Source organism: Chiloscyllium plagiosum, unplaced genomic scaffold (assembly GCF_037043375.1).
Source record: "Chiloscyllium plagiosum isolate Xiang-an unplaced genomic scaffold, Cpla_swu_hap1 HiC_scaffold_31, whole genome shotgun sequence".
In the NCBI taxonomy this organism is placed as follows: Eukaryota; Metazoa; Chordata; class Chondrichthyes; order Orectolobiformes; family Hemiscylliidae; genus Chiloscyllium; species Chiloscyllium plagiosum.
The window spans coordinates 41665986-41681515 of record NW_028270169.1 but is presented as its reverse complement, the minus strand read 5'-3'; the positions used below and the strand labels follow the sequence as shown (position 1 = coordinate 41681515).

The 15530-nt window shown below is 39.5% G+C and overlaps 1 protein-coding gene across 8 annotated transcripts in view; it reads right to left on the bottom strand.

The window, feature by feature from the left end:
• The window catches only part of elna (elastin a), a 287761-nt gene that overhangs the window by 23284 nt on the left and 248947 nt on the right, over window positions 1-15530 (bottom strand). For 7 of the 8 annotated variants that reach the window (XM_087977478.1, XM_087977474.1, XM_087977475.1 and 4 more), the window contains 3 exons: window positions 13822-13851; window positions 9360-9491; window positions 4413-4460 (listed from right to left, as the gene is read on the bottom strand). In XM_087977478.1, the coding sequence (XP_087833604.1) occupies window positions 4413-4460; window positions 9360-9491; window positions 13822-13851 (210 nt within the window). The remainder of the gene's footprint in view (window positions 1-4412; window positions 4461-9359; window positions 9492-13821; window positions 13852-15530) is intronic. The other variant, XM_087977476.1, reaches the window with a different exon arrangement.

The window sequence follows — 15530 nt, the reverse complement described above, 5'->3', positions numbered from 1 at the left end:
GACGACAAATAGCCCAGCAGAATATTGTATTTCAAATCAATGATCAATATGTGTTGGACAATAAAACAAGATTTTCACATTGCATTGTTGCATTTTTGTTTAGCACTATTGGAAAAGGAATTATTATTTTCAGCACGGCTAATTAGCAAGGTTAGATCACATGGAATACACGGAGAACGAGCCATTTGGGTACAGAACTGGCTCAAAGGTAGAAGACCGAGGTTGATGGTGGAAGGTCATTTTTCAGACTGGAGGCCTGTGACCAATGGAGTGGCACAAGGATCGGTGCTGGGTCCACTACTTTTCGTCATTTATATAAATGATTTGGATGTGAACATAGGAGGTATAGTTAGTAAGTTTGCAGATGGCACCAAAATTAGAGGTGTAGTGGACAGTGAAGAAGGTTACCTCAGATTACAATGGGATCTTGATCAGATGGGCCAATTGGCTGAGTGGCAGATGGAGTTTAATTTAGATAAATGCGAGGTGCTGCATTTTGGGAAAGCAAATCTTTGCAGGACTTATACACTTATACACCCCCCACCTTGTCTCAGTCAATTTTCCCTCCCCCTACCTTGTCTCAGTCAATTTCCCCTCCCCCCACCTTGTCTCAGTCAAATCCCTCGAACTCAGCACCGCCTTCCTAACCTGCAATCTTCTTCCTGACCTCTCCGCCCCCACCCCCACTCTGACCTATCACCCTTACCTTGACCTCCTTCCACCTATCGCATTTCCAACGCCCCTCCCCCAAGTCCCTCCTCCCTAACTTTTATCTTAGCCTGCTGGACACACTTTCCTCATTCCTGAAGAAGGGCTTATGCCCGAAATGTCGATTCTTCTGCTCCTTGGATGCTGCCTGACCTGCTGCACTTTTCCAGCAACACACTTTCAGGACTTATACACTGAATGGTAAGATCCTAAGGAGCGTTGCTGAACAAAGAGACCTTGGAGTGCAGGTTCATAGTTTCTTGAAAGTGGAGTCACAGGTGAATAGGATAGTGAAGGCGGAGTTTGGTATGCTTTTCTTTATTGGTCAGAGTATTGAGTACAGGAATTGGGAGGTCATGTTGCGGCTGTACAAGATGTTGATTAGGCCACTTTTGGAATATGGCGTGCAATTCTTGTATCCTACCTGTCGGAACGATGTAGCAAAACGTGAAAAGGGTTTAGAAAAGATTTACAAGGCTGTTGCCAGGGTTGGAGGATTTAAGTCAGAGGGAAAGTTTGAATAGGCTGGGCTGTTTTCTTTGGAGTGTCGGAGGCTGAGGGGTGACCTTATAGAGGTTTATAAAATCATGAGGGGCATGGATAGGATAAATAGACAAAGTCTTTTTCCTGGGGTGGGAGAGTCCAGAATTAGAGGGCATAGATTTAGGGTGAGAGGGGAAAGATGTAAGAGAGACCTAAGGGGCAACTTTTTCACGCAGAGAGTGGTACGTGTATGGAATGAGTTGCCAGAGGAAGTGATGGACGCTGGTACAACTGCAATATTAAAAAGGCATCTGGATGGGTATATGAATAGGTAGGGTTTGGAGGGATATGAGCCGAGTGCTGGCAAGTGGGACTAAATTAGGTTGGGATATCTGGTCGGCATGGACGGGTTGGACCAAAGGGTCTGTTTCCATGCTGTACATCTCTATGACTCTAATGCTTAAAAGTTAAGTATGAATGATGTTGCCCAGCAACCAATTGTTTAATCATTTTGAGATACTTACATATGAATGAAAGAGATACATGACTTGCAAGCACATAGGGAACTACTACAGTTGCATACTGGACATATAGTGGAGGTAGAAGTACAAATGCTTGAACACCTGCAAAGATCTTTAGATCATCTAGTCATTACTGATCATAGTGCTCCATTTTGAGGAACAGAAGTCTATTCAGACCAATGTACAATACACTAAATGTCCATAAAGAGTGTGAAGAAGAAAACTTTGACAAATAATGATTGTGCAGTGATGCTGACTGAGAGCAATCAGCAGTAAGATAACCAAATTGTCAACCAAGAGCAGCAGAACACAACACATATCTCTGCAGATCAATATACAATCATACAATCACCAGATGAGGCCAAGTTGCCAAACATCCAAAGCATTACATTGCAGTTTGAATTGTTAATCTTGCAAACTCCATTTCACAAGTTTGTATGATTATCAAGTTAACAATCACCCAACACCAGGTTATAGTCCAACAGGTTTATTTGGAAGTACAAGATTTTGAAGCACTGTTCCTTTGTCAGGTAGCTTTCTTTCACCCAGTTCAACACCTGCACCTCCACTTATTATCAAATTAACAAGACATATCTATGACAATCAGGTTATGGAAGATACAGTAGAGCACCATGAGTTACAATGTCTACTCCAGCCAATACTGGAGGGCTCCTCCCATGCTTTAGAGCAACAGAACCATTGCTTCAGGACCCCCAACTGTCTACTTGCTGACAGTCCTTGTGGCAGATTGGCTCATTTTATGAATGCCTGTCATGTGTGATTGGGTTGTGAAAGAAATCATGCATAGGATGTCAGGTTGATAGGCTTGTTCTCGAGCACTCTCTTGCTGGACATTTTGGCTAAAGCATTAAGGGACAGTGGACTGGCAGAAAAATTATGCACCATCAAGAGTCAGGCACTAATTGTCGTTGCTCATCAACAACCTTTTTACTGTGTTTGCTGTACATCACAAAAGTGAGATGCAACACCCAAAAAAACATGTGTGCGCAGTTGGTGGTACCTGAACCAGGGGGCAGGCCTATTGTTCTGGAAAATCCATGTGTGCACACTGCCTGCTTCTTCTGAAAAAGCCTCTATTAATTCTCGGGTGCAGCAATGGCTGGAAAGCTATGAATTTTAGATAATATTCCCACAATGAAGAAATTCAGAACTGATGTTACTAAGTGCTGTACTTTCCCTACTCTGAGGCTGCAGGTCTGGTTCCATCAGATAGCAGAGTTATGCAAGCACCTTCCAGAAGAAATATACGCCTCTTCTTGCTTTTTGGAAAGTAAGAAACCTGCTTCTGGAAGGTCATAGTTCCGTATTGAAGTTTCTTCTTTCTACTCTTGGCATTAAGAAAAACTTATTTTCTGCCTCTGCATCACATCATATCACAGCCCAAGAGAATCTACGACTATGGCACCTATGACTGGAAACAGCCCTGCGCTCAGAGCCCTTACACCTCGAGCAAGGACTACTTCATGTTTAGCAGCATTCCCTGAAATCTTTACTATGTGTAACCCAGGGTAGAATTTTATGTCCTCTCTTTTGATGTGTTGGATTTGCGAAGTTCATTCAGTTAATTATGATGGCCCCATGCCGGAACCTGTCATCTTCCTACCTGTTAGAATTCAGGTAGAAGTTCCTACCCCTCTGGTAACTGAGGACCTGCAGTGACCAATTAATGATCACTTAAAAACTCATTCCATCATGGTTAATATTAAATCAACTGCCATGTGGGCTATCAATGCGTAGAATCCACATCAAGTGAAGTTTTATGTTTGTGGTCACTGGTTGAAGTTTCTCCATTCGAAGACAATTGGTATCTGATGGAGGGATCTGACATTCGGAAGTGGGGAGGAGTGTTGAGAACTAACTCTCTCCCATTGCTGCAAGACTCCTCAAAGCCCTCTCTCCACAACTTTTATCCAGCAAGAGCTCTCCTGTATTTCTTACCTGTGGCCTGAATCATTTCTTAATACTGAGCCTTCAAGTGGTACCATTCTGGCAGCAGCCACAGAATCTCCAAAGGCACTGTTGTTCAAAAGTGTTGCAAGTCTCTTGTTAGCCAGCAGCTTTTGGTAGGTGGTATTCCTGTCCTCTGTCCTCTGTCTACTGGCAGGTCATCTCAGAGGAGGCAATGTCTCTCTCTCTCTCTCTCTCTCTCTCACCAGCTCTCACTAGTACTTCCACAAACTCAAATAGAATTAGCAGAAGTAACCAGCAAGTAATCTGCAGGAAATGCATGACTCCTTTATATAGTGTTGGTGGGGCTAAATTTAAATTGCTAAACATCTTTTCATTTACTGTTTAGGAGAAGATCTTAAATATAGTGACAATAGTGTTCATGCGAATACTCTCATGAAGATGCCAACTGGTGGGGCTACCAGAAGTAATTGGAACTGGTGTTAAACCAGCATGCACAGCATTAAAACCGCCAGTATTACAGAACTGCCAAAGCTTTATCCTTTAATAGTCTCAAAAATCTCCAGGTTTAATTGATAATCTCTAAACTTCATCTCAGGCAAACTTGTAGTCACTTGATCCCTTTCTATGTACAGTAGATGCACATGGATCGGGAAACTGCCCTGTCTGAATGAGATTTACAATTTTCACTTATTTAAATAAAACTTATCTCTGGATGTATATCCCAATTAGTCATCCATTATGCTATTTATTTAGCAGTAATAATGGTACCTGGTTGAGGAGTCAGTGGAGCACTGCTGGGTCGAACTCCATTAACACCTGTAATGACCATGCACAGACCATTAACTCTTTGAATTACTTTCATTCTCTGAAAACTCAGAATGTTCAGAACAACATTTAAATACATCACCCATTTAACGTAAAGGTAATTCAATATTTTCAGTTAGTACTGAACCTCTAAAGTGATGCAAATGCTATTAATTATAATCATATTAATTTCAGAATAACTGTAGTACATACAGTGCCTAGCCAAGGCTGGTGTTGTTCAGATATTGCACTCTTGTTCAAAATAGAGGTCTGTTCTTTAAAAAATATTCTTCCACTGGAAGCATCTGCTCATGGTGGTCAAACATTTTAGGAGCTTTTAACCCATGAAGAAAACTTTACTTTGGATAGAGACAGAGAAAAAAGAAAGAGACAGCAGCAGTGGAAAAGATCCAAATGCATTACAGGAAGAGAGCTGTCTTAATGTAGTGAAAGTATGTTACCCAGACAAGATCTCTATTTGTAGCTATTGGAGCTTCCCTTATTGTCTTGGGCATAGGCGCCTATTAAATTGAACACACTGAACACTATTCAGACATTTCAGTCATATTTTAGGGTGACTAATTTAAATTTTTTGTAACTTTTATGAACCTTGTGTAGTTACTGCCTAGTACTCTCCTTTTGGTTGGTACCATTGAACCCATTAAGAAAATTAGGTATTTTGGCCTGACTCAAAAACACAGTTTATTGACACCATTACAATAGTAGCTGTTTTGCCTAAATTGATCTATGCCAAACTATAAATTGATCTATGCTAAAAATGAAGTAATCTCACTTAATTCTTTCTTATCTTACCATAACACTTCAGAATTAATCTAAACTATCCAAAATAAGTTACATTTTTTTTTGCTTGATTTAATGTAACTCTACATAATCTAAACTAGTCCTAATTGAGTTTGTGGTTTTACAGGTTGATAAGAAATTATTAATAACTAGTATTTATGAGAACTATGTATTATATCCATATGCAACTTTCTTTTCTTTATCATTAAAACTAAATCTTGCAGCAGTATTGGAGCTCTGTTGCAAAGGTCAATTTCCAGATTCTCACTTGGTAATTAACTCCTAATTGTTATGCTACAATCTGATCTGAGCGTCTTGTCAAAGTTGTGTGATGTATAGGTTTAATGTAAATTCGTCAGAAAGCTCTGCTTAGTGGGAATGTGGATTGCAGAATACAGAATGTTATTCACACCATTCCCAAATTGTGCTACTTTCAGTTCAGTGGCTTGCTAAGAGGACTTGGTTGTTGAAGTTGCTGTACAAATCCTGTAAAACATGAAATTTGAAACAGCCAAACATTCAAAACACACACACACACACACACACACAGTTCTATTATGGAAGACATTTTTGTAAATCCTTTTCTTGTTTAAAAGGTAATACAGTAAACTCCATGCATGCTGCTTTTCATAGCAGACAAGTTGGCACCTTCTATATGAAAAGAACATTGTTGGCAAAATTTGACCTTCTTAGCAATGAAGGATTGAACTTTACCCCTCTCCCCATCCCCCCCCCCCTCCCCCCCCCGAATGACAGCAGATTGCCAATCTCTGCAGCCGAATGGGGAGGGGGAGGGAGTTGGGGGATCGGGGTGGGGGAGTTTGTGTGTGTGTGTGTAGCGTTTGGAGCTCGGGAGAAGGAGCCCCCTCTCCCCTGCCAACCTCTGGCCACATATTGCTGTTTGTACCTCACGCATTGGAAACCTCGATTAAAATCACTTTCCACTAAGAGAATAAAAGTTTTGAAAAGGGGCGGCACAGTGGCTCAGTGGTTAGCACTGCTGCCTCATAGCACCAGGGTCCCAGGTTCGATTCTGGCCTTGGGCGACTGCCTTTGTGGAGTTTGCACATTCTCCCCAAGTCTACGTGAGTTTCCTTCAGGTGCTCCGGTTTTCTCCCGCAGTCCAGGTGAATTGGCCATGTTAAATTGCCCATAGTGTTAGGTGCATTAGTCAGAGAGAAATGGGTCTGGGTGGGTTACTCTTCGGAGGGTCGGTGTGGACTTGTTGGGCCGAAGGGCCTGTTTCCACACTGTAGTGAATCTAATCTAATCATAACACTTCTATAATCTTAACATCCCATGTCACTCAAACATCTAATCCTGCTAATCTTCAATTTTATTCCCACTCACATATTACACTAGTATAAACATGTGTACCAAAATATAAGAAATCAAATCACATGGCACATAATTTCGCCAGAAACCTAAGTTAACAACTTGCATTTTTATAATGCCTTTAATGTAATCAAAGATTCCAAAAGAATATCACAGGACTAAAGGTCAGAGGACTAAATACTTGTTTAGAGGTGACTGAATGTGATGTTTTCCCTTATCAAAAACACCACTCCCTTTCCTCTTCTATTCTTCCGAAAGTGTCTGTATCCCAGAACACAGAACATTAATCCTGTCTCTCCCTCAGCCATGTTTTTCTAATAACTCTGATATCCCAGTCCCATGTTCCCATCCAAGCCCTGAGATCATCTGCCTTACCTGCCAGGCCTCTTGCTTTGAAATGAATGTAGTTGAATTCATGTCTTCGCTCATTTGCTACTGTGCCTTATCAATTTAACTTGCTCCCTTTAATTTCTGTACCAGCCACAACCTTTTCTCATTACTGCTTCGGGTCTCACTGCCCTGCCAGACTATTCTCCTGAGTAGCAAATCTCTCACCAGGATTTTAGTCCCCCTCCATTTTAGCTGCAACTCATCCCTCTTGCACATGTCACTTCTGCCCGAGAAGAGATCCCACTGATCCAAAAATCTGAAGCCCTGCCCCTTACACCAGCTCCTCAGCCACACATTTATCTGCCCTATCCTCCCATTCCTACTCTCACTAGAACGTGGCTCTGGGAGTAATCCAGAGATTACCACCCTTGAGGTCCTTCTATTTAACCGACTGGCCTAACTTTCTAAATTCACTCTGCAGGACCTCATCCCTTTTTCTACCTATGTTGTTGGTACAAATGTGTACAATGACTCTTGTTGCTCATGCTCCCCTTTAAAAATTTGCTGCAACCACTCCAAGACATCTTTGACCCTGCAACCCCTGTCTATGCGCCTAGTGTCCCTAAATAAATTGCTTGCTTGGACTTTGCTTTATAGCAGAGCCAGTCCTAGTGCCAAAAACCTGGATGCTGCTATCTCCCCCTGTGAGGGTAGCCCCCAACAGCAGCCAAAATGGTATACTTGTTTGAGAGTGGGATAGCCACAGGAGACTCGTGCACTACCTCTCCTGGTGGTCACCCATCTACTTGATTGTACCTGTGGTGCAACTACCTTTCTGAAGCTATTGATCACACTCTCCCCTAATTGTATGTTCTTCAGTGCTTCCAATTGTCACTTCAACCGATCCATACGGTGTGGCAGGAGCTGAAGCAAGACACATATCTTGCAGATACATTTTCTTTTTCAATACAAGTAATGAATTTAGCATCCAACTATTACACCATCTACTCTTTTAAAACAACAAATTGTTAGACAGTCCCTGGTGAGACACAATAACAAAAGCTAAATGGTTAATTGAAACTTATAAACTATCACACCATGTACGTTTATCTCAAATAATTGCCTATGTTCAGCGAATTACATTAACCCTTTTTTAATTGTCTTATGTGCTAATTATAAAGGCATTGCTTAATTTGTTGTAAGCAGGCCAACTATTTCAATGGCGGTAACATTCAATGTTCAATGACCTGCTATATGAACAATTCAGAAATTGAACCATTAAAAAAAATCTTTTACTCTTTGGAACTCACCTCTTATTTCTAATCTATGTTTATGTGTATTGTGTTACCAATTAATATCATGCTTATTTGTTAAATTACTCTTCATTAATTTAAGAAAGCCTAGTTAAATAGCCTAGTGGTACGATTTCTTGATTATTAATCCAGAGACTCAGGCAATGTTATGGAGAAAAATCCAAAATCTGACATCAATTAATTGCCAGTAATCAGGCTACAAATTGTAGTGATTCTAATGAGGTCATCCAAGTGGACCTCACAGAATATGAATTCCCTGATTGGACAAGTTTAACAGCCCCAATCAGGGAGTGTTGGCTTTCAAACATAAACAGGAGTGTCAGAGGTTCTATTCACTCTGAGAGTTGGTACTGAAGAAGCTGGATCAATGTCAAGGATTCTCCCCATGCAAATAAAGGGTGACTTGTTGACAGGATACTGGTGTCTGCTGGTGTTATTTCACAAACAACTGCAAATGGGATTGTTTTGATTTCATTGATTAAACTAAGCTGATGCAAGTCTTCTTTCACTCAAGGATAAATCACACAACACCAGGCTTTGGTCCAACAGGTTTACTTGGAGGCACTAGCTTTTAGAGCACTGGTCCTTCATCAGGTGGTTGTGAAGCAGGACCATAATACAGAATTCATAACAAAAGATTTTGCTATAAATTCTGTGTCTTATGGCCCTGCTTCTCAACTACCTGATAAAGGAGCAGCACTCTGAAAGCTAGTGCCTGCACATAAACCTGTTGAACTATAACCTGATCTTGTGTGATTTTTAATTTTGCCCACCCCAGTCCAACACTGGCTCCTCCAAATCTTCACTAAAGGTAATTGTCACATTGAATCTTAGGAACCTTGAATCCATTATATTTTAATACACCCATACAGTATAATTTAAACTATGATAATTCTGAGCCCCAGTAAACCTGATGCTATCCGTCTGCTTTCCTCATGCAGCTGACACAAAAGTGGGAACTCCCAGCCATTCAAGACAATATTAGGTGTTCTTTTAGCAGGTGTTCAGCTTTTGGTGTTAATTTCCATGTGCACTGTGATACCATTATTTACACAGAATTGGGCTGAGACAAACTTACAAAAGTACAAAGAATATAATGGAGAAAAATGTATTTCAGAAGACTGTGAATTACCCACTCCGATGCCAGGTTGTACGCCCACTCCAACGCCAGGCTGCACACCCACACCAACACCTGGCTGCACACCTACTCCAACACCTGGCTGCACACCTACTCCAACGCCAGGCTGCACACCCACGCCAACACCTACATTTTGATAATGAAAAATGAATAATTAGAACATTCAAATTTAGTACTTGTTGGCCACATGCTGTCTTCTTAATTCTGCAAATTCATTTCAGTACATAAGTCAATCTGTTATTCTCCCTAATGATTATAGTTTTAAGACTATTATATCTTTTTCCTTTAAATTCCTGACTCCAAAAGATTACAATATTGTGGATTGTTTGCACTGTAAATCCACCGAGTGTCCGAAAACAACTCCCTTGCCATGTTCCACAGTTCAGTTTCCTTTGAACTATTTTCAGAGATAACTTGTTCAACAGTAATGATATTTCACTTGGTATCACATTTGTGCTATAAAGTGGCTTACCCCAGCTATTTTACAGGAATCACCAATCATTTGTCATTCCCAAACCTAAAACAGGTAAAACATTAAAATTCCCTTTACTTTTCTTCTTGTTAGATAAGAATATGAGTAACATTTTAATCAATCCCCTCCTCTCACTGTGCATGTGCATCCACTATCCAACATGATGCAACTGAATGAGTCTGTGACAAACACATTTTTAACTGGGCTCAAGCCTTTTGTATCTAACACAATTCTCTCTGCCTGTCCAATATCACCAATTTATGATTCTGAACCTTGCATTTCCTGAAATCTTCATCATTCCATTCATATTGCATTGCATAGTGGCATTTTGAGTTACATATAAACCACTTTTGATCATACCCTGGACATTCCTGCTATAATTCTCCAGTTCCTGTCATCTGTCATAACTGCTATACGTATCTCTATCTTCACACTTTTTAGTTCCGATTATCCTTTTATACTTATGACTTATATCTGTGTGGTCTCTCATTGTTGCTGCCATTGAATCCTCCATTTGTTGCATTGCCAAATGTTCCATTTGAGCCTTGAGGGCTACTGGGAATGAATGATTTCCCCTAACTTTTTTGTTAAGACTTTTGATATCTGTTCCAAAAATATGCTTCTAGCAGTTAAAACTTTGGGTTTGTTCTTGTTTTACCCCAAAGTACAGCCCAATAATGTAAAGGCAAACACTAAATTAGGAATTCCCAAATAGAACTTTAGCAATCTTGCACACTGCCTGTTAAATACCTATATACTGTTCAATAGGGTGTCCCTCCAGTTTTCTAAATTCAAAGTCTAGCCAAGACTCATATGCATTCAAAAGGTCATCTTTACAAATATTGCATAAATTTTACAAAAATTTCCAAACACTCCTCAGTATTCAATTTTTAACATCTAGCTCCAAGAATATTTTAATTCTGATTCTGCTTCTAGTAGGAAGTGGCATCGTCAAGGCCATACTGTTTTTTTTATCTCAGCCAAGATGTAACCCACGTTCACATATCCACATCATTTTCTTTTGATTGCAAGATTGAACTTCATGAAATAGTGGTGGAAGTCACATCCCCACACTTGTGTTCAGCTATTTTATTTTTCCCAAGCTAACTCCAATCAAATTCACCAGTCTGAAATGAGCTCTTAATTTCCAAGTTTCACCTTTGGGCAACTATCTTTTATTACCAATATTAATTGCGATCCAAGCTAATCTGTGAGTCAGAAACCAGTCACTTTGCCCACAAGTGTTTATTATCAGTTCAGTATTATTTTTATTGCAGTTTCTAATCAACTGTTCAAAGACCTTATTTGAAACCATTGGTGCAGGCGGGACTTGAACCGGGCCTCCTGACTGAAAGGTAGGGGCACTACCTTGTGCCAGAAAATCCCAAGAGGAAGTGAAACATAACAAAAGAAGTCCTAATGGTGTGTTTAAATCAGAAGTTGACTTCTTCTACATACCAGTTCCATCTGTTCCCCTTTGTATCCATGCAGTCAGTATTTTATAATCAACATGCTGAGAGAAGTAATTACACACCTTTGGAGCAGGGAATACTTGAATCCTCAGAGATAAGGGCACCGCAAAAGCCTTCTTTTGTCCAGTCATTTTTAAAATAAAAAAATTCTGATCAACCTGTTCAGAGATGTTATCACATGTCTCTGGAGCAGGTTGGACTTGAAACCAGCCTGCTTGTATAGATGGAGGGGCATTACAACTGTATCACATGAGCTCTCCTCTACCTAGTCAATAAATTAATTAATTAACCTTAATTACCTGGTCAATTATTTTTTATATTAACTATTATTACTCTACATAGTAAATTAAAGCTTTCACTCAAATTGGAGAAAGTGGAACATTATTGCAGATGGCACCTTTTGGACGGGTAACACAAGGTCAATTTTCCTACTCATTTGGTTATACTGTAATCAATCTTATAATGTTGTTAAAAGAAGAGTGAAAGGTTTTCCAAATACTGTCACCAATGTTAATTCTTGGATGACACCACTAATTGATTAGCCTTGTACTGTATTTGTATGATCTCTTCATAGTATAATTTGTTTGTGCAATTTTAGCTGTGACATGCATTTCCAACAGCAGATCAGGAAGTGGCTGCCAATTCTGCTTTCTTGCCTTTAATTGATTCCCAGTGTATTACAATTTAAAGTGCTAATACCTGCATTCCATGCACTTGACAACATGCTGTGGAGAAACTTTTCAGGATGAACAATGCAGCACGTACAAATGGGGTAGAAATGTGTCCCCTGGACAAATCAGAAAGGCTGTTCATCATGGCCCCAACTTTCCTGCCCAAATTCATTACCATTCATGTAATATCTATTGAAGCCAGAAAGGTGGTACTGTTGCCTTTTAAGTTTATAGTTCACCTATAAATATTTCAAATTACATTAGCTTCACATTGTTCAGTGTAATAACATTATTTGTTGAGATTTGCTCAGTCAGACAGCTAAATATACTGGTAAATCTCACACATTGATGCATACATGGCACTTAGGGCTATTTTGTAAAATTAATTATGATGTAGTTATTTATTCATTATTTATTCAAAAATTATATTAATGTCCATTGCTGTAAATGCCACTCAGACATGCCTGAACTTGTAAGCTCAGCTGACTCTCTCTTCTATGCATTGAAAATGACATTTTCTGAAATCACTCTCAATGGGGATAATCAAAATGCTGTAGGTGTCTGTGTAAATGAATGGGAAGGGTTTAGAGGGATATGGGCCAAATGCTGGCAAATGAGACTAGGACAGATTGGCATGTCTGGTCACCATGAATGAGTCAGACTGAAGGGTCTGTTTCATGCTGTATGATGGCATGACCACAATTCAAAGCCCTTTAAGAACTCTGCCAGCCAACAACCTCAGGTAGACCATTTGTGGACAGTATTGACACTGTCCTTTCAGCTTCTAATTTTTTTACATTGACTTTTCCCACCATTCATTATCACATGCAGGATGCAAGGCCCTTCCCGCTTATTTCTTCATGCCCCTTCCCCCATGTTCTGTCCACTCTCAGATATTTTTACTACTTCTGAATTCCTCCTGATCGCAAACCACAACCCTCCTTCATCACTGACTAAGCCTTATTTGTTCTGAGCCTCATCTTCCTGGTCTTCTACCTTGTATCTCAGATTTCAATAAGGAAACTCTTTGACCTCAGAATCAACTGCACAAGGCTGACTCCTGCACATTGCCTTTAAATGAATGTGAGCCATGCCACAAAATTCTTCTGCACCATTAACATTCTGATAAAGACAAGATGCTATTGCAACATGTTTTAATATAATCTGTATGTTTGGCATGTAAATGTCACACAAGTAGGAAAGCAACACGAGATAGCATGATGCCTGATTTACCACAAGCACGTTATGAGCTAATCTCTAAGTTTGAAACTGCTTTCAGGAAAATGAAATTTCAGCTCTGCCTCATTAAGTCTTTCTGCTTTTGATATCTCTGCTCTTGCAAGTCCCTTATAATTCCTCATGTGGTTACTGTCGTAACAGCTTTATAAAAATAATGTAAAGCTTTAGGGTGTATTCTGGTGTTATACTAAAAATAAAAAATTACTCAAAGGTTCAAGGTTATTATTAAAATGTGGTAAATACAAGTGTTCTACTTGTTTTATTTTTAGGTTGGTACATGTATCTAAATGCAATAATTTATAAATTGGACATCAGTCAAACCAATTTTGGAATTATGTGACAGATATTAGCGAGGTTCAAAATTCATTAGTGAGTTCTCAAGTACTCTACCTCATGTCACTTGTTATGCTGAAATCTACCTGCTATGATATTTCAAGAGTGTAGAAACATTATAAAGTGCTTCTCAAATGTAATGATTATATATGACAGGAAAATACTTTCATGTTCAATATGAAAATGGTCTTATCCTATCCTCAAATATATGACAATATAAATTGATTATTATATAGATTAATTAATATGTTGGAAGTATGAATATTTACCTCTATATTTGGCAGCTTTACCTGTAGCACCTGCAATAATAAAGAATGGACAGATAGTGATACAGCTGAGACTGAGAATATAAAGGATATGACAAGAAGCATACGGAGATTAAATATATTACAGCATTACTATAATAGGTTTTCTTACGTTTACATTATTAACATAAATCCAGCTAGTTTTAGCCTGTGGATTCTCGTGGATGAATATCCAGCTACTGTCAATTTGTAACTATAGATTTCTTCAAGTATCTATTTCGACAAGCTTGTTTAGCTTTTACTGAACCAGGTAAATACTTTCAAAATATTCTAAGTGTATGGCTTTTTGTTCCTTAAGGAGCAAAAGATATGTTAGCAATACTACAGAAAGTGAGAGGAGCTCATATTTTTACTCATTTGTTAACCTGTTCGTCATGTTGTGACCTATATATAGGCCCAGCAGCAATGCCGGGTGTATAATCATTGTCTTCAAGTTTTCTAAGCTTCAATCTTATTGCCCAGTTTCAGCTGAGACTTCTGATCCAGGCTACTCCAGAAATGTGCTGGTGCAACCTCTTCAGTGCAAGTCCAGTAAGGTAGAAAAAAAAGAACAAAGATAGGATATGGTCGCTGTTATGGCAGCAGCTGCATATTTTGGAATATCTTTAAAAGTTTCAAATCCTTCAATGAGCCAGCAGATGGGTAGGGGATTCATTGAGAGCCATTGAGTAGGAAAGTTGGAGAGTGAGTGTGTAGTCTGGTGGGGTATACTTGTATTGGTGGGTAGTCATCTTAGGTTGAGTGGTGGGGGTGAAGGGGCGGTTGGCAGATCAATCTCGAAGGAGTCACTTGTGCTACTCAGTTTAGTTATGGTGGTTAATTGCTGAAGTACATCAGAAGCTAAACTATACATTATTTCCAGAATATCCAAGAAAATCTAGCTTCAATCTCCAACCACAAAGCGCAGGTTCAGAGACACTTGCTTAGTGTCCATGTCAGTGTGAACCAGCTCATCAAATGTTTAAGCTTCTTGGGCAATTGCCATGTATGTATGTCTGTTAAATCATCTGAAGAACTCCAATGTGCAACTCAGACATTAATTCAGCTCTGGACATCAAAATATTTAGGCCTATATCTCAAAAGGATAGACACCAACAAAACTTGGCACATGGGTAAGGCATGTTCCGGAGTTGAACTTAATAGATTTTGCACAAAGATATTGACCTGGATTCTGAATCCTTTTCAGAATCTATTTAAACTGGGAAATAGGGTGAATTGTCAATTTTTGAAAGAAACATATTTCAAGGTTTGCATAAAGATTTGTAGCTTGGGCGCCGGTTGTCGTGGTTGTGGCTATGTTCACTGAGCTGGGAAGTTGATGTGCAGATGTTTCGTCGAGGTGACATCTTCAGTGCTTTGGAGCCTCCAGTGAAGTGCTGATGTACTGTGTCTTCTGGAATTGATTCCAGAAGAATAAGAAATTTCCAGAAGACACAGTACAGCAGTGCTTCACAGGAGGCTCCAAACCTCTGAAGATGTCACCTAGACAGGGGATGAAACGTCTGCAAATCAACTTCTCAGCTCGGCAAACATACCCACAACTAAGAAAATTATTTGTTTCAGAATATTGTGGATTATCGCAACTGTGAGCAGAGTTAACAAAATAGGTTGTTGGACATGGATTAGCCTGAACTTTCCTGGGAGATGGAGGCTATTAATGAAGACCATTCCTT